Source organism: Myripristis murdjan, chromosome 2 (assembly GCF_902150065.1).
Source record: "Myripristis murdjan chromosome 2, fMyrMur1.1, whole genome shotgun sequence".
Taxonomy (NCBI): domain Eukaryota; kingdom Metazoa; phylum Chordata; class Actinopteri; order Holocentriformes; family Holocentridae; genus Myripristis; species Myripristis murdjan.
Genome location: NC_043981.1, coordinates 531,572 through 555,885, shown reverse-complemented (window position 1 = coordinate 555,885; position 24,314 = coordinate 531,572). Strand labels below are relative to the sequence as shown.

At 40.9% G+C, this 24,314-nt stretch overlaps 2 protein-coding genes across 4 annotated transcripts in view; one reads left to right on the top strand and one right to left on the bottom strand.

Annotated features, from left to right (window-relative positions):
- harbi1 (harbinger transposase derived 1) overlaps window positions 1-5,964 on the bottom strand; it is a 62,521-nt gene extending 56,557 nt beyond the window's left edge. For 2 of the 3 annotated variants that reach the window (XM_030070741.1, XM_030070724.1), the window contains exons 1-4: window positions 5,908-5,964; window positions 4,781-4,955; window positions 1,579-1,781; window positions 480-567 (exon numbers count right to left, since the gene is read on the bottom strand). In XM_030070741.1, coding sequence (XP_029926601.1) covers window positions 480-567; window positions 1,579-1,781; window positions 4,781-4,945 — 456 coding nt within the window. In that variant the 5' untranslated portion in view covers window positions 4,946-4,955; window positions 5,908-5,964. Of the gene's footprint in view, window positions 1-479; window positions 568-1,578; window positions 1,782-4,780; window positions 4,956-5,743; window positions 5,835-5,907 lie in introns of those variants that run through there. The other variant, XM_030070733.1, reaches the window with a different exon arrangement.
- Window positions 5,965-6,161: 197 nt separating this feature from the next.
- The window catches only part of atg13 (ATG13 autophagy related 13 homolog (S. cerevisiae)), a 94,545-nt gene continuing 76,392 nt past the window's right edge, over window positions 6,162-24,314 (top strand). The window contains 4 exon segments of the mRNA XM_030070677.1: window positions 6,162-6,228; window positions 7,235-7,315; window positions 7,633-7,713; window positions 19,704-19,823. Coding sequence (XP_029926537.1) covers window positions 7,247-7,315; window positions 7,633-7,713; window positions 19,704-19,823 — 270 coding nt within the window. The 5' untranslated portion in view covers window positions 6,162-6,228; window positions 7,235-7,246.

Sequence of the window (24,314 nt, the reverse complement as noted above, 5' to 3'; positions counted from 1 at the left end):
TCATTCATAGTTTTGATTCCTTCAGTGAGAATCTACAATGTAAATAGTCATGAAAATAAAGAAAACACATTGAATGAGAAGGTGTGTCCAAACTTTTGGCCTGTACTGTATATATATATATATATATATATATATATACATACATACATATACATATTAAAAAGGAGGGATCAAGTAGCCTGTCATTTAGCAGGTAGAAATTATTAGTCTGACAGAGGATGGTATATTCACAAGCACACTGTTCACCACTACAGGTCATTCCTTTTACCATTTCACCAGAATATTGAGACTCATTCCAGATCATGGCTGTATTGTGAGGATACTTGTGAGGATATTGTTTGTCTTTTTTTAATGTTTACTTTTTTTGTTATATTTCATAAATGGGTCTCTCCTATAAATGAGAGCTTGATCTCAGTGAGAGCAACTTCCTACATAAATGCTTGATGATATAGGATATAATATGTTGTGATTTGCTGTACCTGAACACAGTCTAGCACCCCCAGGACACCTGGGAGTCCTGCCACTCTCTGAAACTCCTGGAAAGACTGCTCTTTGCTGGCAGGATCTCTGTTTGGAGACAGTTATTATTAGCAGTCATCTAAGTAGTAATAGTGCATTTGAGTCTGAGAGGCCAAGTGGGAAAGACTGAACCCTTTATTACTGATTATAATAACAATTAATAATAATACAAGCAGCACTCCAACCGTTTCTTGAATTTGTTTTGTCTGTCTGTGTATTTTGGTGCCAAGCACAGGTGGGTGGAGAGGAAGAAACTGGTGCTTATTCAGACAAAAGCAAGTTGTTGGTGTTGCTGTGCTGACAATAGATCAGAAGCACATCTGTTTCTGAAGTAATTTCATACCACTTTGCAAGTTACTTTATCAACAAGAGCAAACTAAAATTTTCAGCAAATGCACAGAAGTAACGGACTATAATTAATCAATTCTGCTTCTGTAACTTTTTGGCCACTTTTGCTAATTACTTTACTGCATCATGTTCTCCTGCATCACATGTTTTATTGTCTTTGTCCATGGTACTTGAACTTTCCAATTTGAACTCCCATTTGAACATAACAGTAGAATTAATAAAAGCAAAAGAAGTAGTAATAGCAGTAGTAAAATCAGCAGTATAATAGTAGCAATAGTAGCAGTAGTAGTATGGTAACAGCAGGAGCAGCAGCCATAACAATAGCAGCAGTAACAGTAGCAGTAGTACAGAAGTAGCAGCAATCACCAGTAATCTGATTTAATGATCTGATTTAATTAGGATTCTTGATTAATCTGGATTTAGTTATTGACAGCACTTTGTGAAGCTTATGTGTTTACAGTTGTAAATGCCAAAATTTCAAAAACACTAGCCATAATTTAAAAATTCTTAAACCAATTAATTCTTTTTACTTTTAAAGATCAACAGAACAAGCACAATTCCCTTTGTTTTGTGGCACCAATCATAATTGTCCCACATATCTCCTTTAGGCCTACATAAGCACAAAGAATGACAATACTAACACTATACAACTGCTGAATGGATAACAGTCAGACAATTGTGTGTATAATCCAGATTCATCCTCTTTCCTACCTGGTGAATGTTATGAACTGGGGAGCTTTCTCCACCAAAGCTTTGGTAACGTTGGTCACACATCGGGACATTGATGCTTGGCTGATTCCTATAGCATCTCCCATTGATGTTTGGAATGACCCTGAAGTATAGAAGCCCAAAGCAGCCAACACCTGGACCTCTGGACTGATGGCTCTAGACCGCTGGGTACGTCTACAGAGGACCTATCACACACACACACACACGCACACACACATACACACACGCACGCACGCACGCACGCACGCACAATCAAACAAACAACCACACTCGCACACCAATATGCATATACATAGATGAAAGATCTAGGGCTTCATTTATCAAAGTATTGAAAAGAGCCATACTAATCATCACTCCTCATCCACCTCCTACAAAAGGCAGGTCACTTTGTTTGCCTTGATAGAACGGACTGATTGCTCTGTGTAAAGGCCAAAACACACTGGCACCAAATGGTGAACAAATAAATGAACATACCTAATGAAGGCTATAAAACTATAAATGGGCAGTATAGGAAAAAGAATGACAGGATTACATGTGTTCAAAAAATATATTAAAAAATGGAGCAAATAATGCTGTTTTTTTGTCTCTTTTTGAATAATCTAAGAGGGAACATGCATGTGGACCAAATACAACAAACACAACCCCCCGTTCCATTCATTAATTCATTCTGGTGAAACTGTTGTTTATTTTGTTTGCCTTATTTTCCTCCTCTGCCTCAACCAAACATTACTGAATTTAAAAAAAATCTGTCACCATGCCTCAGTGTTCACAAAATGTGTTGGCTAACTACATGTATTATGCCTGTGTACCTAACCTTGATGGACAACAAAAGGGGGGTGCGTTTGAATGGACTACTCTAAGTAAAATTAATGAGGTATCTTGGGTTTTTGCTGCAATGCCCGATCCTGTCTGAATGCAGACTTAGAGGTACACTAGACAAGGTGAGAGGAAGTGGCCACATGAAAGACAAATATATTCTAACACTTCACCACAAAATAAATTAATTAAATAAATTTTCTGTTTTTTGTCTCTAATTCTTTAGCGATTTTCCAATATGTTTTGGCTAATTTGCAAATTACCTTTTTCCCTAGCAAATTCACTTGATTGCTTTCAAAAACATGAAAAAGGGGCACCCTGGTAGCTTAAAAGGTAGAGCACATACCACTTATCAAGACTTTAACACTCACAGCAGGCAAGAAAAAATTAACACCCAAAAAACCCACAAATAATAGGGAAACAAGACTAGGTCAATACATAGTATATGTCTGTGCCAAAACTACATTTAGAAAGCGGCTGTTTTGACCTCAGTTCTGTGAACAGCAGCTGTTCTGGGCAGCAGTTTTCAAACATTGATTATTTATACAGTTAAACAGCACTGATGTATTCTCAACGTCATAACAGAATCCAAGTGTTTTATGATACAGTTCTGCTGCTATGGTAGTTTGCCTACTTTCTTGTTCTGATTGTTACATTTGTGCCTAACATCTTTATCTAGTCTACCTCCTTTGTCCAGCAAGTGCTTTCTGAATGTGTGACATGATTAACTGTCATGTAGCTCTGATATATTATTGATTTTCAGGGAAATGATTTACCTCTTTATGCTGCAAGTTTCCACTGACCTTTATAAAATGTTTATTAATGACAAGAAGTTTAAATGCTTTTGAACATTTTTAATTAACTTTATTAATCTTCATCTGTGGAGTCAGATGTTCCTCAAAATCTCTGGGTAGACTTTCAGACTGCATGCACATCAACATGCATGCATGCACATGTGTGCACGCACATACGCACACACGCACACACACACACACACGCGCACGCACGCACGCACGCACACACACACACACACACTTATGTTTTTAATATTTTGTTTTTACAGGCATTTTTCCTGCAACAAAAAGAGATAAAGGTGGTGGTGGTGGGCACAATGTTGTCACCTGTAAAATACCTAAAGAAACTCTGATGTGTCTAGGGCAACCAGTTAAAAGACCATGAATTTAGGCTTATTTAGGTCAAAGCAGTTTTCATCATTTACACACTTAAGCCTAAACGTCTGATAATGCTTTTTTGTAGTGCAGAAGGTCTGTGAATTAAAAGAATAATCTTAATAGTGTAATAAAGTACAGTCCTATCTCCACCCAGCAGCTATCTTCTGCAGCCTCTATTGTAACATCCCAGTGAGCATTTTTCAGTTGAAAGGATGTGAAAAACAGGTTAAAAAGTGAAAGTTTTTTCACCGACTATTTGTGTGTGTTGCTTGAATGTTTGTATTAAGACTTTTCACCTGGATTTGCAATAGATATATTTTTCGGTAGTATATATACACAATGCACATTTAACCGCTGATACATTCAAAATGTCAAGAAAAACAAAAACAGAATAATGCAGATTTTACCATGGATTTTACTCGCCTCAGCAGGGAAATCAAACTGGTTGTCTTCTTTACTCAAGTACTAACCCTAACCCTAACACTATCCGCTACGCAACTGTCATAACTACTATTTACCGATCACATTTTAGCTGGTTGAAAAGAGGGCAAAAAGAGGTTTTGGACATTCAGACTGAATATCACCCAGTTTTCACTTATAAATCAACATTGAAATTTCGGCTGGCGCTCATTGGAATAAATTATGAATTGGGAGAGGAACTTTATGCTTCACTTATTATCCTGCAACAGATTGTGTCATTGTGTTTCATCTACTGTCTTTTGAATCATTCTTGTTGCAGATGCACTACAAAGCATAAAATCATGGTTGTGCAGGAGCTTGGCTGTTCACATCAGAAGCATAATTCACAGCACCATCACACACATTATCTCTCTCTCTTGTCTGTGTTTGATAAATGTGGAATGACCTACAGTGTACTAATTCATTTTGGAAGACCAACAGCCAATAGGCACAGTCAAACACGTGGCCGACCAATGGCAGTCAACATCTTTGGTCTGCCAACCAATTGTGTAAGTTTGATCTCTCACTCACAGGCACAGTAGTATCTTATGCTGAGCCTATTCTCGGCCCAGCCTAAAAAGAAGAAATCCTCAGAAGGACCACAGAGGGAGGGCGCTGCAACAGTTTCTGAACAGTTAGGTAAATCACTAACTCAAATTAGCTTCAAGTCTGAATTTGGTTAAGAGGCATTTGGTTTGTAAGAAGTTATGGCAGCCAGAAGAACAGAACAGACTCACCTCTCTGAGTAACTCCACAAGGTATAGGATAAACCCCCTGGGGAAGCCAAATGTTGTAAGGAGGAAGTGGTCAGATACGGAGTCCAGATCAAAGCGATCCAGTGTCTTATGGCCCCGGCCATGCAGCAGCAAATCGCAGTCCAGGATGGCTATAGGAATTGCCATGCTGTGGATACTGATATTTTAAAATCATTAAATATCATATATTTTACATATGACACAGCCCTGCTGTTGTTGCACACTATAATAATGCTTTAATCTGTACTTCTTTCACATACCTCTAAATTCATACATCACTGAAAGTGGCATTCATTTGTTTATTTCACCCAAATTTGCAACATTCTTGTTAATACTCCTAATCAATTATTAATAATAACTACAGATGTTAATACTGTTTTCCAGGCTTATTCCAATTATAATGCTACTGCAGCTACCCAGTTCCCCCCATCAGAATCATTAATTTCATTTTATATAGTACTATGTCAGGTGGCAGTTACAACTTCTAGTGGTTGCTTTCACTACGGAAAAAATTACCATGATTTAGCACTGAGAGTTAAAGTAGACAGTAACTTGTCACAGAAACACCACCAATACAACAAGAAAAACAAATACTTTGTCCTTTTCCCTCTAAATGACACAAATCAATCATTCCAACACTTAGTCAGACTGTTTTTTCTGCTTTATTTAGCTGAAAAGGTATTACACTCTATTTTGAAATTAAATGACACTGGTGACTCCATCCTTGATTATAAACGGCAACGTCCGGTGAAGTAGCCTACCAGGTAAGAAAACAATTACAAAACCGTTTAGTTTTTGTTATTAGTAAGCGAAATCTAGCGCCGGTATATAAAAGCACTCAACCCAAAGTTATTCTTAACAATATCTTTTTTTATGCTAAATTGCCAGAGAAGTCTAGCCTTTCTATTTCAACTAAGCAGCAGTGTTGGCAATCTAACAAGCTACCTAGCTAGAATGTGGTGCTTGCAGTACGTCAACGAAAAAGCTCCCAAATGAAAGGGTGATAATCCTTTTAGTTGGCGCAGATAGCTAGGTTTGCTGAATGGCTACATTCATTCATAAACAGTGATTAGCATTTTTATGTAGTATAATAAAGATGAAACTCCTACCGCTTCAGAGGTAATGCGGCGACTATTAATCCAAACAACAACAGAAACAACTTACGGCTGCAACTCGCAGTTTCGGGAAATGATGTGGTTCCTCATGCTTTAATTAGACGAATATTTCACTGACGATCAAATGTAACTTTCTTATAGTTTAGTCTTCCTAACTGTGATATCATGTTTATGTTTACGAACTTTTTATTTTTGCAGATATACAAAAAACAGCGAAAGTGCCACTGTGAAAGTGCTGCTATCATAACACGTCGACGTGAAGAAAATAAACAGAAAATGAACATAGTTGTTGCTGTCGTCGTCCTCCAGTAAAATGTGACTATAGTTTTGAACGAAAAGCTACATTTTACCCCAGTTTTATAGTGTCTTGTGTATTCTAAAAAGCACGCCAATAAGGAAAAACCTAATGTAAGTGCTGCCATTTTGCAATGTAATGTATCAAAAGTGCGCGATAGCTAGCTAAGGTTAGCTACAGGCTAATTAGCGAGCGAACCACTCTACATATTTCATTTTAATGTTAGGTTGTTGTAGACGAACTAATACTTTTTTATGTGCTTCCTGGCTTTGTGAAATGTGACCATTTAATATGGTTGTCAGTGCTGTTTTTAATCGTGGCCTCTAATATGCTCGTTGATACTATTTCATGTCACTGGAGGCCACAACAACGTCAGCTGACTAACGTTAATGGCATACTAAAAAAACAACTAAATGGGCCATTTTAAGAATTTATTTTTCCAGCAAAACAGGGTAAATGATATTTACCCCACTTTGCTGAAGATAGCAATTCCAGTGTATTTAACGTTACACAGACTCGAGCGACTGTAGTTTGCTAGGTAGCTAACGTTATATAAAACAGAAAGGGCACATATATCTGTGTTTGTTAAATGTCAGTAAAGGAAACTCTCATGGGATGCATATAATACTTGTTCTTTAGGATACAAATCGATAACGTTAATTTATTCTATCACTGCATAAATGTTGTAATCGTCGTTTGTAGATATATTTATTTTTCTTCATCTGATTTCCAGCTTTTATTAGGCTTTAACGTCGAACCAGATGTTATCATTGCAGAATGTCAGGTCACTTAACTTCATTTTTGCTGTATTGACTTTATGCTCATAAATTATAACCACGGAAATATGTTCTTTACTTCTGCTGAAATTGTAATCATAGACCAGTCAGTTATAGAACTTTTGAAGTCAAAGTCTGAACTAGACATATGATACTCCACAGTCAAAGTAGATTGTGAATGTCATAACGAAAAAAAATGAATAGTTGTTTTAGTTTTGTTTTCAGTGTGGCTTGCCGATTGTGATTGCAGGGTTGTGACAACATGGACAGTGACCTGAGCCCCCAGGATAAAAAAGACTTGGACAAATTCATTAAATTCTTTGCCTTGAAGGTAAAAAAGGGACTTATAACCCAGTAGATTATCCTCACTGATTATGTGTTACCTTGCAATGTTTGAGAGAAGTTGGTAGAAAATCAGACATCACACACATGAATGCAAAATGCAAAAAAAAAAAAAAAAAAAAGAAGGGACTGGTTGTGCCTGTTGTATGGATTTATTCTGGATGGTTGATTAATGTATTTATACAACTGGTAGGGTTACAGGATGGTGTGCTTAAACTGCATTGAACCCAGTGAAGGTATGAATTATTTCTTGTTTGTTTATGTTATGTCCTCATGGTGTTTTTCCTCTGTCCCGTTTATTTGCAGACTGTTCAGGTAATCGTCCAGGCTCGCCTTGGAGAGAAGATTTGTACCCGATCATCCTCATCACCTACTGGCTCTGACTGGGTAAGACTGTTTATTCCCTTCACCCCCTTCGTCTTCACTTCCATTATTCCTTCATCTCTCCCTCTTCCTCCTAGCTTATCTTCCATGCTCAGTACAGACCTGAGGAACTTGCAGAGAAAGCCAGTCATTAGACTGAGTTTGATATACTCCCATGGACCATTCCAGCATAGATGTGAGGTGGCAGCTTCCCGATAAGGACCTTATAAATAAACAAATACATATGTCTATCCTGTGTCTCAGTCAGAGAAGACCACCCAGCTTTTTGTATAGGATGCAAAGATGAGTGCTCTAAACATCAGCAGTAATAAACCTGAGAGCAGAACGATAAACAGCATCCAGGGATTTAAGAGTAGAGACAGAGCCATACCTCTAAGTGGCTACTCACATTAGCCCATTTGTGCTGTGCCCAAGCACGTTTGACCCCAAAATCCAGATCATTTGACTAGTGTGAGTGCTCTGTTCCATGCTGAAGCACAATACACTTCCTCCACTCTGGCACGATTGGAGGGGGTGTGCTTTAGCACGGTACGGACGTTCATGCACGAGCACATGCACGATCACTCATGCATCACATGAACGTGGATATGATGTAAATCATGCGACCGTCCCTCCCCGTTTCCTCCTGCCTACGCAAAACCGTTTTATGCGCACAGCGTGATTAACTACAAATCGCCGCCTCGCGCAATCAGTAATCGACCATGTTGTCTGTGTCGTTGTCCGTTGTGCTGCTGCAACCATTTTGCTTCAGCACGATACGGAGCAACTGGGCCTAATGTGAGTAGGCCCTAAATCACATCACCATCATCCTTAACAGAGAGCAAAACAGCTTCAACAATCCTTTTCCTACAACAGTAGGAAAATTTGTTTTATTTTTATACAGAAAATAGGTGTGAATAGCAATGCAGTTATAATCAAGACAAGGTGAGTCATATTAAGTTGGATGACAACTGGCAGCTTTAAAAAGCAATCTGACAGGCACCACTTTTATGTGAATTTTCAAAGTCACAATGAGGCACCTAAGAGTTACATAGAGAACAGAGTTTTTGAGCAATGGTGATACCAACTGCAAAATTATTGAACATGTTAAAGGCAGACTATGCAGTGTCAAAGGGGATGGCACCCCATCTTGTTATGTGGTAGAGAAGGATGACTGTATTTTTCAGTGTACTGAGTAGGGATGAGTATTGACAGTGATATAACGGGAGTTGCTAGTTAGCTGGAAGACTAGGCCCTTACATAGCAAGCATATGCTTAGAGCTAAATGGCTAACGTTAGTTAGCAAGATAAGCAGACCATGCTGGAATTAACATTAGAACTAGCTAACGTTAGCTAGCAAATTAGTTCGCTATCTTGCTAATGGAAATTCCAGCATCATATGGCCCGCTTGTCTTGCTAACTAACGTTAGCCATTTTGCTCGAAGCATAACGTTATGCAAGGTCTAATTTAACGTAAGGCGGTTCCTTCAAACTAACGTTAAAACTTTCCATCGGACTTGGAGGCCAGGCGTCTCTTCCAAACTACGCGATTCATGTGAATATCCCAATTGACCAAAAAAAAAAAATGCCGATTGTAGCCAAAAGGCAACAAGTTTGCATGCCTGAGAAGTGCAACTCTAACTCTGTGCTGTCTGAGAATAACTCAAGAAAATACATATTAAATACTTTTAGTTATATTTATTGAACAACTGACAATCAAACCAAGTTTAAAAGTATAAAATATGACAAGGAAGTCCTCCTCGACTGAATCTACTTCAACTACAGCCGCTTCTACATTTGAACCGTCCTCCATCCTCATCGTCTCTTTCCCTTCTTGTTGCAGACTGGAGGGGGTGGAGTCACGTGACTACACACGCTGTACACGTAGTACAGCGTCTTAAAGGGACATGAACATGCCTACCTACACACAGCCAAAAAAGACAAAAACGACTTTTATTTTGTTTTTTTAAAATACCGAACATACCGACATGAGCAAAGTGACGTCGGTTGTCATCATAAATTTTGGTATCGGTAAATTTTCGGTATATCGCCCAGCCCTAATATCTATCTATCTATCTATCTATCTATCTATCTATAGATAGATATATAGATATACAGTGGTGCTTGAAAGTTTGTGAACCACTTAGAACTTTGTATATTTCAGCATACATATGACCTAAAACTTCATCAGATTTTCACGCAAGTCCTTAGAGTAGATAAAGAGAGTCCAATGAAACAAAGGAGACAAAGATATTATACTTGTTCATTTACTTACATAGGAAAATGATGCAGTATTACGTATCTGGGTTTGGCAAAAGTATGTGAACCTTGGCTTTCAGTATCTGGTGTGACCCCCTTGTGCAGCAATAACTGCAACTAAACGTTTCTGGTAACTGTTGATCAGTCCTGCACATCGGCTTGGAGGAATTTTAGCCCATTCCTGTGTACAGAACAACTTCAACTCTTGAGATGCTGGTGGGTTTCCTCAAATGAACTGCGCGCTTCAGGTCTTTCCACAACATTTCTATTGGATTAAGGTCAGGACTTTCACTTGGCCATTCCAAAACATTAATTCTGTTCTTCTTAAACCATTCCTTGGTAGACCGACTTGTATGCTTAGGGTCATTGTCTTGCTGCATGACCCACTTTCGCTTGAGTTTCAGTTCATGCACAGAGGTCCTGACATTTTCCTTCAAAATTTGTTGGTATAAATCAGAATTCATTGTTCCATCAATGAATGCAAGTCGTCCTGGCCCAGATGCAGCAAAACAGGCCCAAACCATGACACTGCCACCACCATGTTTCACCGATGGCATAAGGTTGTTATGCTGGAATTCAGTGTTTTTCTTTCTCCAAACATAACGCCTCTCATTTAAACCAAAAAGTTCTATTTTTGTTTCATCTGTCCACAAAATATTCTTCCAGTATCCTTCAGGCTTGTCCAGGTGATCTTGAGCATATTTCAGACGGGCAGCAATGTTCCTTTTGGGGAGCAGTGGCTTCCTCCTTGCAACCCTGCCATGCACACCACTTTTGTTCAGTCTTCTTCTGATAGTGGACTCATGAACATTAACATTAGCCAATGCGAGTGAAGCCTTTAGCTGCTTAGAAGTTACCTTGGGATCCTTTGTGACTTTGCCAACTATTACACGCATTGCTCGTGGAGTGATCTGTGTTGGTCTACCACTCCTGGGGAGGGTGATTGTGGTCTTAAATTTCTTCCATTTGTACACAATCTGTCTGACTGTAGATTGATGAAGTCCAAACTCTTTAGAGATGGTTTTGTAACCTTTTCCAGCTTGATGAGCAGTAACAGCTCTTTTTCTGAGGTCCTCAGATATCTCCTTTTTCCGAGCCATGATACACCCTCAAACACGTGTTGTGAAGATCAGACAGCGATAGATCTCTGTTCTTTAAATGAAACAGGGCACCCACTCACACCTGATTGCCATCCAGTTGATTGGAAAACACCTGACTCAATTTGCACCTTCAATTTATGTGCTATTCCTAGGGGTTCACATACTTTTGCCGAACCCAGATACATAATACTGCATCATTTTCCTATGTAAATAAATGAACAGGTATAATATCTTTGTCTCCTTTGTTTAATCGGACTCTCTTGAGTCTGATTAATCTGATGAAGTATTAGGTCACATGGATGCTGAAATATACAAAGTTCTAAGGGGTTCACAAACTTTCAAGCACCACTGTATATAGCTTAATTTGCAATATTTATACTAGTACTATATTTATTTTTTATGAACTACAGTGAGAAAGTGTCTCAGTGCATGCAGCCAAAATAAAATAATAGTAATAAAGTACTTTGTGTGGTCAGCTAATGTTGTGTGTAAGTGGTGTGTGTGTTAAGACTGTGACTCTGCACCGCATCCGTTACGAGCGAAGTTTTCCAACTGACTTTATATCAAAAACCAGCTGTAAGAGCGAGGAGCCGGTTTAAAAAAAAAAAAAAAAAAAAGTGGTATGTCGGCAGTGAGAGATGCGAGCCTGTCTGCTCAAAAGCGGTGTGTCTGTTACCAGTCAAATTTAGCATAAACTCTACTGACTATCAGTGATTACAGACCGAGGTAAGAGTTAGCTGAATAAAACCTGACTGCTACTGAAGAGAGACGCGATGTGAGCTGTCAGGCCTGAGAGAGTGACAGTGTAGTTGTCCCTGTATGTGTGTGTGAGCGGGGCACACGGCGTAGGGGAGGGGCGCTGTGTGTGACTGGCCTATCACACAACGTGGACACAGTCAGCTACACAATGAGGATTTTCATTCATCGCAAGCACGGATATTGACTCATATTACTCGGATAGTACTCGTACTCGGCGTGTTTTGAATATTTGTTTCAGTCAGTAATTTTACATACATTTAAGTACATTTTTGCTTTAATATTGTACTTCACTACTTTTTAAGTCATATCCATTACAGAGAACAAATGATCACTGGCAGATTGTGGAACCTTTTACAATAAACACTCAGTCAGCAAAGACGAGAAGAGGAATGTGGTTGTCCTTTGTTGGTTCTACTTTTTTTCATTTCCAAATAGCAGTACTTCTACTTAAGTGAAATATCAACAAAGTAACAGAGCTTCCACTTCAATAGCAATTTGTAGTACTCTTTCCACCACTGGTGTTGCAAATGTAAATCTGAAAACTCTATTCACAAAACAATGTTTGTCTGTTCCTTTGTTCTGACATTATCTGCTTGGCTTTGTTTGCCAGAGTCTGTGGTTTGGGATCTGAGTCGGGCTCAAACATGTACGGTCGGCTAACTGTTTCATAATCTTTACATAGTAGCAAATTGGTCATAATTTCAGAAGCCAGTATTTTTTATTTGCACTTAAAACCTGATTGCGCTTAGGTTTGATACATGCTAAAATGTTTAAAGTTAAAAGTTTAAAAGTTATAAACATGTTAGTCATTTACAAAATTTGGCTGAGAGCAAGTGTTAATTGCAAGCCTGGTCATTTCATTAACAGATACGTTTTCCAGGTGGCTGAGAGCGGTGTGGAGGGCGATAGAAATGGCGTCGTCTGTGGATCTGTTGGACCTGTAGGCGAACTGGTGTTGGTCAAGGCCAGGTGGGATATGGGCCTTGATGTGCTGTAACACCAGGCTTTCCATGCATTTCATGATCACCGGCGTCAGGGCCACAGGCCGGTAATCATTCAACCCTGTGATGGCAGAGGATTTGGGCACGGGGATTATGGTGGCGGTTTTCAGGCAGATGGGGACTGTGGCTTGCTGCAGCGAGTGGTTAAAGATGTTAGTGAATACTGCAGCAAGCTGATGAGTGTATAATTTCAGCACCTTTGCTGGTACTCCATCCGGGCCTGGTGCTTTGCTGGTGTTAATGCCACTGGAGTATTGGATGATGAAGGGCTGGTCATGCTCAGATGGTGTCATGTTTGTGTCTGCCTGTCTGCTGTCCTCTTCAAAGCGGGAGAAAAAGGTGTTTAGCTGGTCTGGGAGAGAGAAGTCGGTGGGGGAGGGCGTGTTGTGGCATTGTTTGTAATCTGTGATGTTCTGGATGCTTTTCCACGTAGAGCAGGGTTTGTTTTCCCTGAGGTTGGCCTCTATCTGCTTCCTGTACTTTGCTTTAGCAGCCTTGATGCCTCTGTTCAGGTCCGCTCTAACCTTCCTGTAGGCTTCCTTGTCTCCTGACCTCAGTGCTGAATCCCTGGTTTGGAGGAGTGCTCCGATGTTGGTGTTAAATTAGGGTTTTTAGTTGGGGAATATTTTCACCTGCTTCCTTGTCATTACATTGTCCATGCAGAAACTGATGTATAACAGCACAGAGGAGCTGTGGAGCTCTATGTCTGGATCCTCAAAGAGCTCCCAGTTGGTGTCCTCAAAACAGTCCTGCAAGGAAAGTGTGGCCTCCTCAGTCCAGCACTGCACTTGCTTGTACTGTGGCTTAGGGCCCAGTCACATTCGCAAGTTTGTTCCGTGCCCAAGCATGTTTGCCCATAAAATCCGACTTATTTGACCAGTGTGATCGCTCCATTCCGTGCTTGAATACAGTACACTTCCCCCGCTCTGGCACGGTTGGAGGGTGTGTGCTTCAGCACGGTACGGGTGCATACACGAGCACATGCACGGTCACGCACGCAGCGCGCGAACGTAAATCATGCAACTTTCCTCCTGCCTCTGCAAAATTGTTAAATGCGTGCAGTGCGATTACCAGCGAATGGCCGCGTTGCACAATCAATAATCAACCATGTTGTCTGTGTCATTGTCCGTTGTGCTGCTGCAACCACGTATAAACAAAAGTCAGTTTATAATGAAAGTACAGCAGTCTGTGTGCGCGGAGATCTGGCAGACCTGGTGCCGGCCGACACCGTGCTGGCACTGGCCGCGGCACTGTGCCGGCACCGGCCAGCACCATGCACCGGCCATAGCACCCAGTGTCTAAGGTGGGGGGAGGGGCGAGCTTTGTAGGCTCCAGGAATGTTGGTGTAGACCTGGTCTAGCGTTCTGCGCTTCCTTGTTTTATTGTCCACATTCTTATAGAATCTGGGGAGCACAGTCTTTAAATTGGTGTGGTTGAAATTAAGCTTGTGCCGATTTACGGTTTAACCGGTTCGATCCAGTTTACTTGATTGAACCGGTTCATTTTATATGGACCGTCGGAACCGATCCGTCATTATGAAAAAAAATAAAAAATTTTTGAAGTGTCCAAAATGTGTCCAAAATGTTAATATATAGTTCACGAAAACTTGCTGCTGATGGCGTCACGTGTATTTGCTGACGGCATTAAATCTATCTGTATTATTATTATTATTTATTATGTTTGTCTTGTGTATAAACTGAATGTGTCTGAGCCGAGCGCAGCAACAAATAGCAGGATATCAGGTTTCAAGTGAATGTGGGGCCGGGGGTGAGGGGTGTGCAGTTGTCTTGCCAAGTTTTGAGAGTTTTGGAGTGACGAGGAATGACACTATGGCAGAACACTTAGTATTACCAAAGACTAAAACTAAGGAAATCTGGCAACATTTTGGCTTCAAAAAAGATGAAAAAGGTGAGCCTAAAGATTTAGATGCGCCTACATGCAAACAGTGTCTTAAAAAGGTCCCGGCTAAAGGTGGTAATACATCGAACTTGCATGCTCACCTGTGAAAGAAACATGCCTCTGTTGCACTCACCAGATTTATAGCCAAAGAGATAATGTCATTCAACACGGTGGAAAAGCCATCATTTAAAGCACTCCTCCGTACACTCAACCGTCAGTATGAGCCACCTGGTTGAAAGTATATATCAGAAACTGCCATTCCTGACTTGTGTAATGAAGTTAGAAATGAGGTGCAAGTTTTAATTAACAAAGGACATGTGGTCCAGTGTTAACATGACTCCATACTTGTCACTGACGGTCCATTTGGTGTCTAAGTGCCTCCAGACAAGTTTATTCCCAGAGGACCACACAGCAGAAAACATGGCTGATGCACTTGTAGAACAATTATGAGACTGGCAACTGGATTCTGAAAGATTGTCAGCAATAACAACCGACAATGGAGCCTATATTGTTGCTGCAATCACTAAGGTCTTGTGCTGGCCATGGGTTAATTGTTTTGGCCATAATCTGCATCTTGCCATGAACAACACATTGGCAGACGAACGGAATCGCAAGAAGATCGACAACACCATGCAACGATGTCGCAGCACCATTGGCCAGTTTTCTCACAGCTGGAAGAGAAAAAGGGACATGAGCGCGGCACAGAAGGACCTCGGCTTAAAAGACCACTCGCTTAGTACGGTGAGCTGTAACGTTCAATCACGTAATAATAAATAAAAACAATGTAGTCTATGGCCTTGTAGTTAAGCCCACCCACATCTTGTTTTGTCCAGTTATTATTTAAAACAAATAATACGTGCATATTAATTAGGCTACTTAATATTATGTATAGTTATTATTACAGCCCTCCCAACAATTTTATTATTATCATCCAACACGATTGTGCGACATGCTGGGGCTCCAAACAGAAAATGATTGAGCGAATTCTGGAGCAGGAATCAGCAATACGTTGAGTTCAAGCTAATGATCCAAAACGTATTGCCAAGCTCAGTTGGTCTGATAAAGATGTGTTGACCGCTGTGAACAAAGCCCTCAAGCCAGTCAGTGACTTCACTGACATTCTCTCAGGGGAGAACTATGTCACCACTTCGTCGCATCTTGACGTGCCTAGAGTCAAGATATGATAAGGCCTTTTGTCAAAGATTTGATGTGCACGGCTACCTTCATTGATCCACGGTACCGCGGGATTCATTTTGATGAAGGAGTTTGGTGACATTGTGCGTAAAGTTGAGGCGGAGGCAGTCACTTTGGCTTGGGAAATGCAGCGTGGCGAGGAGGAGGGGGCGGGGAGGGGGGAGTCGGGACGCAGAAGCTGCTCCACTGCCCCCCCCCAAAAAAACTTTGGGAAGTCTTCTTGGTCACAAATCAGCGGCTGCTTCTCTCCCAAAAAGCACAGAGGCGAAGGTTGCCGGCATATTGGCAATTTACAAACAGGAGGCTGTGATTGATGGAGAAGACGACCCGTTACAATGGTGGCAACGCAATGAGCCACGCTTTCCATTGTTGGCAAACATAGCACTCAAGTACCTTTGCATTTGCGCCACGAGCACTGCATCGGAGAGGGTGTTTAGCACAGCGGGGAAAGTTGTTAGATCTGAAACGTCTCTCTTGAAGCCTGCAAAGGTAGATATGTTGGTGTTTCTGGCCAAGAACCTGTGAATTTCCCCAGCGGGAATAATAATGTCTGCATTGGGCTTTAAATTAAAAATTTTTACATATATATTTGTGTGCACAAACTGCACGTTTTAGTTTGCCATGTTAATTCTTATTTACACTTAATTTATGTAGTGGCCTCTATAGTAGTTTTGTTTTTCTATTCAATGTTTACAGTCCAATTTCATTTGCAGATTTTGCACTGTTTGAGTAAGCTCGGCCTACCGTTTTATTTCATAGTTTTTTATTGAGGCATTTTATGTTCTATTTGAGGATGTTCATTGTTTACTCTGCAGTTCGTTTTTATGTTCATTTGCACTCACTGAATACGAGTAGGCTAGGCCTGCCGATTAATGCCATATGTAGCCTAGACCTACAGTTGTTTATTGAACCAATTCCATAGTACCTATTTTATATTATTATTGTTGTAGATGTTTTGTTTTCATATTATTTGCACTCTGAGAAGGCTAGGCCTACCGAATTATGCAGCAGTTTATTAGGGCCCGAGCACTGTCCCAGTGCGAAGCCCTATTGTTTTTGCTTCGTTTCTTTCTCCTTCTTTTTCCTATTATTACGTCTCTTTGACGCTTAATTTGACCCCCTCAACATGCTCAAAAACTCACCAAATTCAGCACGCACACCAGGTCTGGCGAAAAGTTCGATAAAATCAAAAATCGGAACCCCCCCGGATCAAAAATGGGCTCGGTAGCGCCACCTAGGGACGCAAAGGCAGCCCCTGCGGCCCACAGGAATGTGATAGAAAGACCAAACCAGCGCCGAAACGTAGATCTCATCAAGCCCGACATTTTTCGTGCTCATGCCCCCACACCTAAAACCAACAGCAAGTCCGCAATTTGAGTTTGAAAGTCACGTTTAGCCCAAATTTGCGCTTTGTAGAAAATCTATTAACTCCCAGGGTGTTAATTTTATCGGCTTGACAACTTAATACATGACAGAGAACACAGTGCTTAACAAAAGTTCTTCAAGGTTAAGTATAATTTCGAACCGTTTGGATTTTACAAGGCCTCAAAGTCAGAGTGTCCACAACCAGCGCCTCCACTTTTTCCCATGGACCCTGGTGGGAATAAGGCAGAATACTAGGGGCTAATTAGGCCCCTGCTGACTAAAGTAAAAGTCTGCCAGCTTTCAAACCTATGCCGATGGAAAGACGACGAAAATTCCCCCCACTCAGCCCCATGGTCAAGACTGACAGGCATCAGAAACAACTCTCAAACTCAAAAGCAAGCTTAAGGCGACATCTGCTGGAGGAGCGCCGCCAGCAACTGGGCCAGAACTGTGTATGTGTGTGTGTGTGTGTGTGTGTGTGCGTGTGTGCGTGTGTGCGCGTGTGCGCGTGTGTGTGTGTGTGTGTGTGTGTGTGTGTGTGCGCGCCTGCGGGTGCGTGTGTGTGTGTGTGTGTGTGTGTGTGTGTGTGTGTGCCTAAGCGTGGGTGTGGGTGTGCGTGTGTGTGTGAGTGAGTGTGTGTGTGTGTGTGTGAGTGTGTGTGTGTGTGTGTGTGTGTGTGTGTGTGTGTGTGTGTGAGTGTGATTCAGTGAATGGCACCGTGAATGGACCGTTCCCAACGGGCACGAGGGGGGCGCGGGGCACGGGTGCGAGGGCCCGTCCAACGCTGCTTGTAGCTTTAATTATTATTGAGACATCTTTGTATTTTATTATATTGTATAGTTTATGTTTATGTTTGTTTTCATGTTCATTTGCATTCACTGAGAACGAGTAGGCTGGGCCTGCCGATCTATTGTTATATTTGATTTTTTAAAATTGTTTAATTTGTGTGAGGATTGATAAATAAAGACAAATGTGTGACTGTCACTCTGTTGTCCAAATGATGTCACTAATTCATGCAACCGAGAGACAGGAGGAAAATCTGCACACTGATTTGGAGCTCCCAATGAACTTTATTGACTAAAAAGACGACGTTTCGACCAAACGGTCTTCCTCAGGCATATGGTACCTATAGTTGCCTGAGGAAGACCGTTTGGTCGAAACTTCGTCTTAGGGTTAATTCAGTGTGTGGATTTTCCTCCTGTCTCTCATTAGCATCCTCTGGTCATACGGCACCTGGCCTAAAACAGGATTGGATGTGTGCACAACCACTCTGTCTTCACTAATTCATGTAACAACTTACTGTAGCATGGGTCAACAACAGCCACATAGGAAAAATAAAATGGAATAAAGACGCAAGTGGGTCCCCAAGTGGTCTAAACCGGTATTACGGTTTGATTCAGTTTTTAATTCATTATCGAACCAGTTTAATTTTTTTCATATCAGCACATGCTTAGTTGAAATCCCCAGCCACAATGAAGAGGCCCTCTGGATGTCTGGATGTTGAAAATGAAACTTAATTGGATGTTTGGGTGCACTTGTTTTATAACTCAAGAATGGCCCAGTCTTAAGTTCAGTGGCAGCCGCGGCCTCACCGGCTGAATCACTCTGTTTTGAATCAGTCTCTTTCATTGTCCCAACATCCAGTCCCATTCAGTGAAAGAGAGATAAGGCGACACTTTAACATTATCAGGGTAAATATAGGGTGCAGTACACATCAATAGCGAGTTTACAGTGTCGTTTTGGATTTTAATGTGCCAGAGACATAGGATGCATGCAACATCATTGTGAATGCCACTCAATTCTCAAAAGAGTATAACTTACAAATGCCTCAGGAGTTCAGGACATCTCTTTTACCTCATCATAACCCAAAATATAGGAGCATTTGTCTCCATTGTTTATGTTTTTGTGAACGTTTGGCATCAAAACATCAAGAGAGGCATTTAAAAGTTTTACTGTGGTGTTACACATTGTTCTGCTACAATCACAGCTATACTGCTAACTTCATACTCTCTGCTGTGGTTGCCAGTCTCTCTCTGTCCCCCTCTCTCTCCCTCTCTTTCTCTCTCTCACTGTCTTTCTCTCTTTCTCTGTCTCTCTCTCTCTCTCTCTCTCTTGACCGCAACACACAAGCTACACACTCAGCTGTTTCTTAAAAGAGCTATGCTACATGTATCACCCTCCCCACCCCCCAACCCACAAATATACGTAGCTATATTATTAGCTATATTGTTCTCTCCCATTATTTGTGAGATTGCATCATTCACAACAGCATTCTTAGCAAGTTCATCTAGTCCACCGAGCCCTCTTTCCTGACTCTCTTTTTAAAGTTTGAATCCAGAGTGCTCTGGTTCCTGAAACTGCCTTGTCCTTCTCTCTCTCCCCCATCCAAATGTATTCCTCTTTCCTTCTAATGTCTTTGTCTCTGTATTTGTTCCAGTTTAATTTGGCCATCAAAGACATCCCAGAGGTGACTCATGAAGCCAAGAAGGCTCTGGCTGGCCAGCTACCAGGCATTGGACGCTCTATGTGTGTGGAAATCTCTCTCAAGACATCAGAGGTAAAAAGTTTCAACCCTCACCAGGGCACCTTCGCTAAACCTACTGCTGTCAGTTTTATTGTTCTGTAATATAGTTGTTCTCAGACTTTTTTTCAATAATATACCCTCTGTGAGATGTATGTATGTATATATGTATATGTGTGTGTGTGTGTGTGTGTATGTATATATATATATATATATATGTATATATGTATATGTGTGTGTGTGTGCGTATGTGTATATATATATATATATATGTATATATATATATGTGTGTGTATATATATATATATATATATATATATATATATATATATACACACACATGTATATATATACATATGTATGTGTATGTATATATATATATATATATATATATATATATATATATATATATATATATATATATATATATATATGTGTATATATATATGTATATCTGTGTGTGTGTGTGTGTGTGTGTGTGTGTGTTTTGTAGTTGATCACCAGGTATACACACACATCAGGAAGAATTTTGGTCCACTCCTCTTTGCAGATCATCTCCAAATCCTTAAGGTTTCGAGGCTGTCATGTGGCAACTTGAAGCTTCAGCTCCCTCCACAGATTTTCTATGGGATTAAGGTCTGGAGACTGGCGAGGCCACTCCATGACCTTAATGTGCTTCTTCTTGAGCCACTCCTTTGTTGCCTTGGCCGTATGTTTTGGGTCATTGTCGTGCTGGAAGACCCATCCACAACCCATTTTCAGTGTCCTGGCGGAGGGAAGGAGGTTGTCACTCAGGATTTTGCGGTACCTGCCCTGTCCATCCTCCTGTCGATGCGGTGAAGTCGTCCTGTCCCCTTGGCAGAGAAACACCCCCAAAGCATAATGTTTCCATCTCCATGCTTGATGGTGGGGATGGTGTTCTTGGGGTCATAATCAGCATTTCTCTTCCTCCAAACACGGCGAGTTGAGTTGATGCTAAAGAGCTCAATTGTGGTCTCATCTGACCACAGCACCTTCTCCCAAGCATTCTCTGAATCATTCAGGTGTTCATTGGCAAACTTCAGACGGGCCTGTACATGTGCCTTCTTGATCAGGGGGACCTTGCGGGCACTGCAGGATTTTAATCCATTACAGTATAGTGTGTTACCAATGATTTTTCTTGGTGACCATGGTCCCAGCTGCCTTGAGATCATTAAGAAGCTCCTCCCGTGCAGTTGTAGGCTGATTTCTCACCTTTCTCATGATTATTGATACCCCACAAGGTGAGATCTTGCGTGGAGCCCCAGACCGAGGTCAACTGATGGTCATTTTGTGTTTCTTCCATTTTCGAATAATTGCACCAGCAGTTGTCTCCTTCTCACCCAGCTTCTTGCTGATGGTCTTGTAGCACTTTCCGGCCTTGTGCATGTCTATAATCTTGTCCCTGACATCCTTAGACAGCTCTTTGGTCTTGCCCATGATGGAGAGGTTGGAGTCTGATTGATTGATTCTGTGAACAGCTGTCTTATATACAGGTGACAAGTTGAGACAGGTGTCTTTTATGCAGGTAACAAGTTGAGATTAGTATCTATTATTAGTTGAGTATCTAATAGGTCTGTGGGAGCCAGAATTCTTAATGGTTGCTAGGGGATCAAATACTTATTTCACTCAGTGAAATGCAAATCAGTTTATATCTTTTATATAATGTGATTTTCTGGATTTTCTTTTTGATATTCTATCTCTCACTGTTGGAATAAACCTACCAGTAAAATTATAATAGTGTTCATTTCTTTGTAAATAGGCAAACTTACAAAATCGGCAAGGGATCAAATAATTATTTCCTCCACTGTATGTGTATGTGTGTGTGTGTGTGTGTGTGCGTGCGTGCGTGCGTGCGTGCGTGCGTGCGTGCGTGCGTGTGTGTGTGTATATGTATATAGCCAAGTTCCCCCTAACCAGTGCAAAAAAGAAGAAAAAAATAAGAAAAAGTCTGTTTAAAGCAGTCAAGCCAGTAGGGATGAAACCCTATTGATTTTGTGCTGGTTTATTATTAGAGGTTCAGGCCTGTAGCGCTGAACCTCTAATAGTAAACCAGCCTATGAATTTTATTTTATTTAATTTTTTTTGCAAAATCAAAAAGGAATAACCCATGTGCTCCATTTGGCCACTGGTGGACACTGCTGACACTCTTCAGAGGATCTAGTGGACTCAATTTTGAATCCAATGATGCCAAGTATGCTATGCTTGGTGTTCGTCAAGTGGGTTAAATTTAGCTCCAAAGTGAGGCTCAATTCTGGCCCATACGTCCCTATATAGAATTGCCTATTTTGACTTTGACTTTATTAGTCATGCAAAGGGAGAACTGGTATGGAGCAGCATGCACATAAAATAAAAAAACAACACAGTGACATACAGACAGCAATAAATTATGCATAAGAGCTACAGTATCAAATGACGTCTAAATTAAATGCCAGTGTTAAACATACTGACAAATAAATAGACTTAAATGTAAATGTATCTGTTGAATTATTGGATAAAGCAAAAGTCTGGTAAAAATATAAATGTCCAGAAAAACATGAATATAAAACGCTAAAATGCTTTGAACCTCATGGAGGATCTGCTGATCTCTGTTTGACACCTGTGATTTAGAATAGACTTCAACAATACTGTTCAGACTGTTCCTGTCAACTGAGAGGCTAGGAAACCAGCAGGTTAAAGAAAAAAAACAAGAAGATTCTCAATAAAAGACTGACAAAAATGAGAAAGGATTATAGGAGTAACTGAAGAAATAATCTTCCGTAAGAGGTGAATTCTCTGTTGGCCATCCAAACACGTATTTGATTTGATTTTACAATGTCCACTTTTTCATTGTGAATGATGCACTTCTGTGCTGCCACTCTCATGTCAAAAATCAAAAATCAATAGCTGGGTTTCAGTCACGTGGTTATGATGACACGCGAAGGCGGCGAGATTTCAGATGGAGGGCAGGAAGTAAAAATGGAGAGAACATCTATGGAGGAAACCGTTGCAGAGAGTCTGTATTGTACGGATTTAGATCCAGTTTCAAGACAAAGATACAATCAATTAATTAGCAAATATGTTGGACGTGACCCGAATCTCATGAAGATGAGTGAGTTTTCGACAGAACTTAAAGATTTGCCGACAATCAAGGCTGTTGATATCACAAACTATCTGGTCCTTCAGACATCATACTACACCAGACAGCAGATGAAAGCCTATAAAAGTCTGGAGGCATATAACTTTTTTGTCTGCGGGTGGGCCCACAACCTCGGTACCAAACGGCTCCACGATGATTATCGTTTGGTCTTCGCCAGGGTGAGTGTTTGTTCTTATATTGTTTTATGTGTTAAGATGCTAGCAGCTAGCAGTAGCGGCTATAATGTCAACAAACATGCAACACATCTTAACGACGACATTAGCCTGACAGTCGTTTTAGTTTTTTTTTTTTAGAGTCCAGTCTACCGACTCAACGTCACCCAAAGCACTAGGGCAGCCTAAAAAGACCCAATGAAGTCCATATTAGACTACCGGTAACTTAATAATCATTACTAAGTAAATTAGCATTTAACGACAACATAGTGCTATATAAACACAGCCACAAAAACCAAGTTAGCTAGCTAACATACCTCTGACGAAGTGGTCGCTGCAGACACGGGCATTAGCAGACTGTGCTCCTCCCGACCGCAGACGTAGATTTAAAATCCACTTTTTATGGCGTTGTTCTGTGAGCTTTTTACATTTTTCACCTTTGTGAACGACAGTCTTTGGTACTCTATAAAACCCCTTTTCCTTTTCTCGGTTAGAACGTTTGGAGCAGCCGTAAACTACACAAAACATTGGCATTTTTTCAGACAGCAGATCCTCAGTAATTAAGCTACTTCAGTTCCTGCCCTCCATCTGAATTTCGCGCTCTCACGATACAGCAATGTGACGTCATGTGAAAGCAACCTATTCCTTGGTTTTGGAAGTCAAAAAAGTTGTCATCACACAAAGAAATAAAATCTGGTTAAGCATTTCCATGGTCTGACGCTGGATCCTGGAGGAGGGTCAGCAGAGCAATATTGTCTGAGATGTTTTAAAAATTATTAGCATAATACCATTTTGGGGGGGTCAGCACCAATGGAATTTTTTTTTGTGTGTCAAATATAATCTTGGACTTCCGGCTTAGCGAGACATGGCGTAAGACGCTCATTGGTGAGCTCCCGCGGAGTTAATTTGTTTTCATCGTCATAAGGCACGATTCACATCGTTTTACAGTTTAGGTTTGACCTGATTCTACCTCGGTTTGGTTATTTCCATCACGAAAATGCCCCCCAAGGCACAAAAACTTGGAAATAATTCTCAGCCCAACCTGCGGCCTGCTGCTACAGCCTGCTCACCGCCCCACAGTGAGTCCGCGCCCCCAGGTGAGGCACGCCCCACATCACCTTCTTCTGCCGACATCTCTGCACTCAAAACTGAACTTCTCTCCACTCTGCGTGATGATGTCGCATCCATATTCAAGGCTGAGCTTCAGACAGCTCTGAG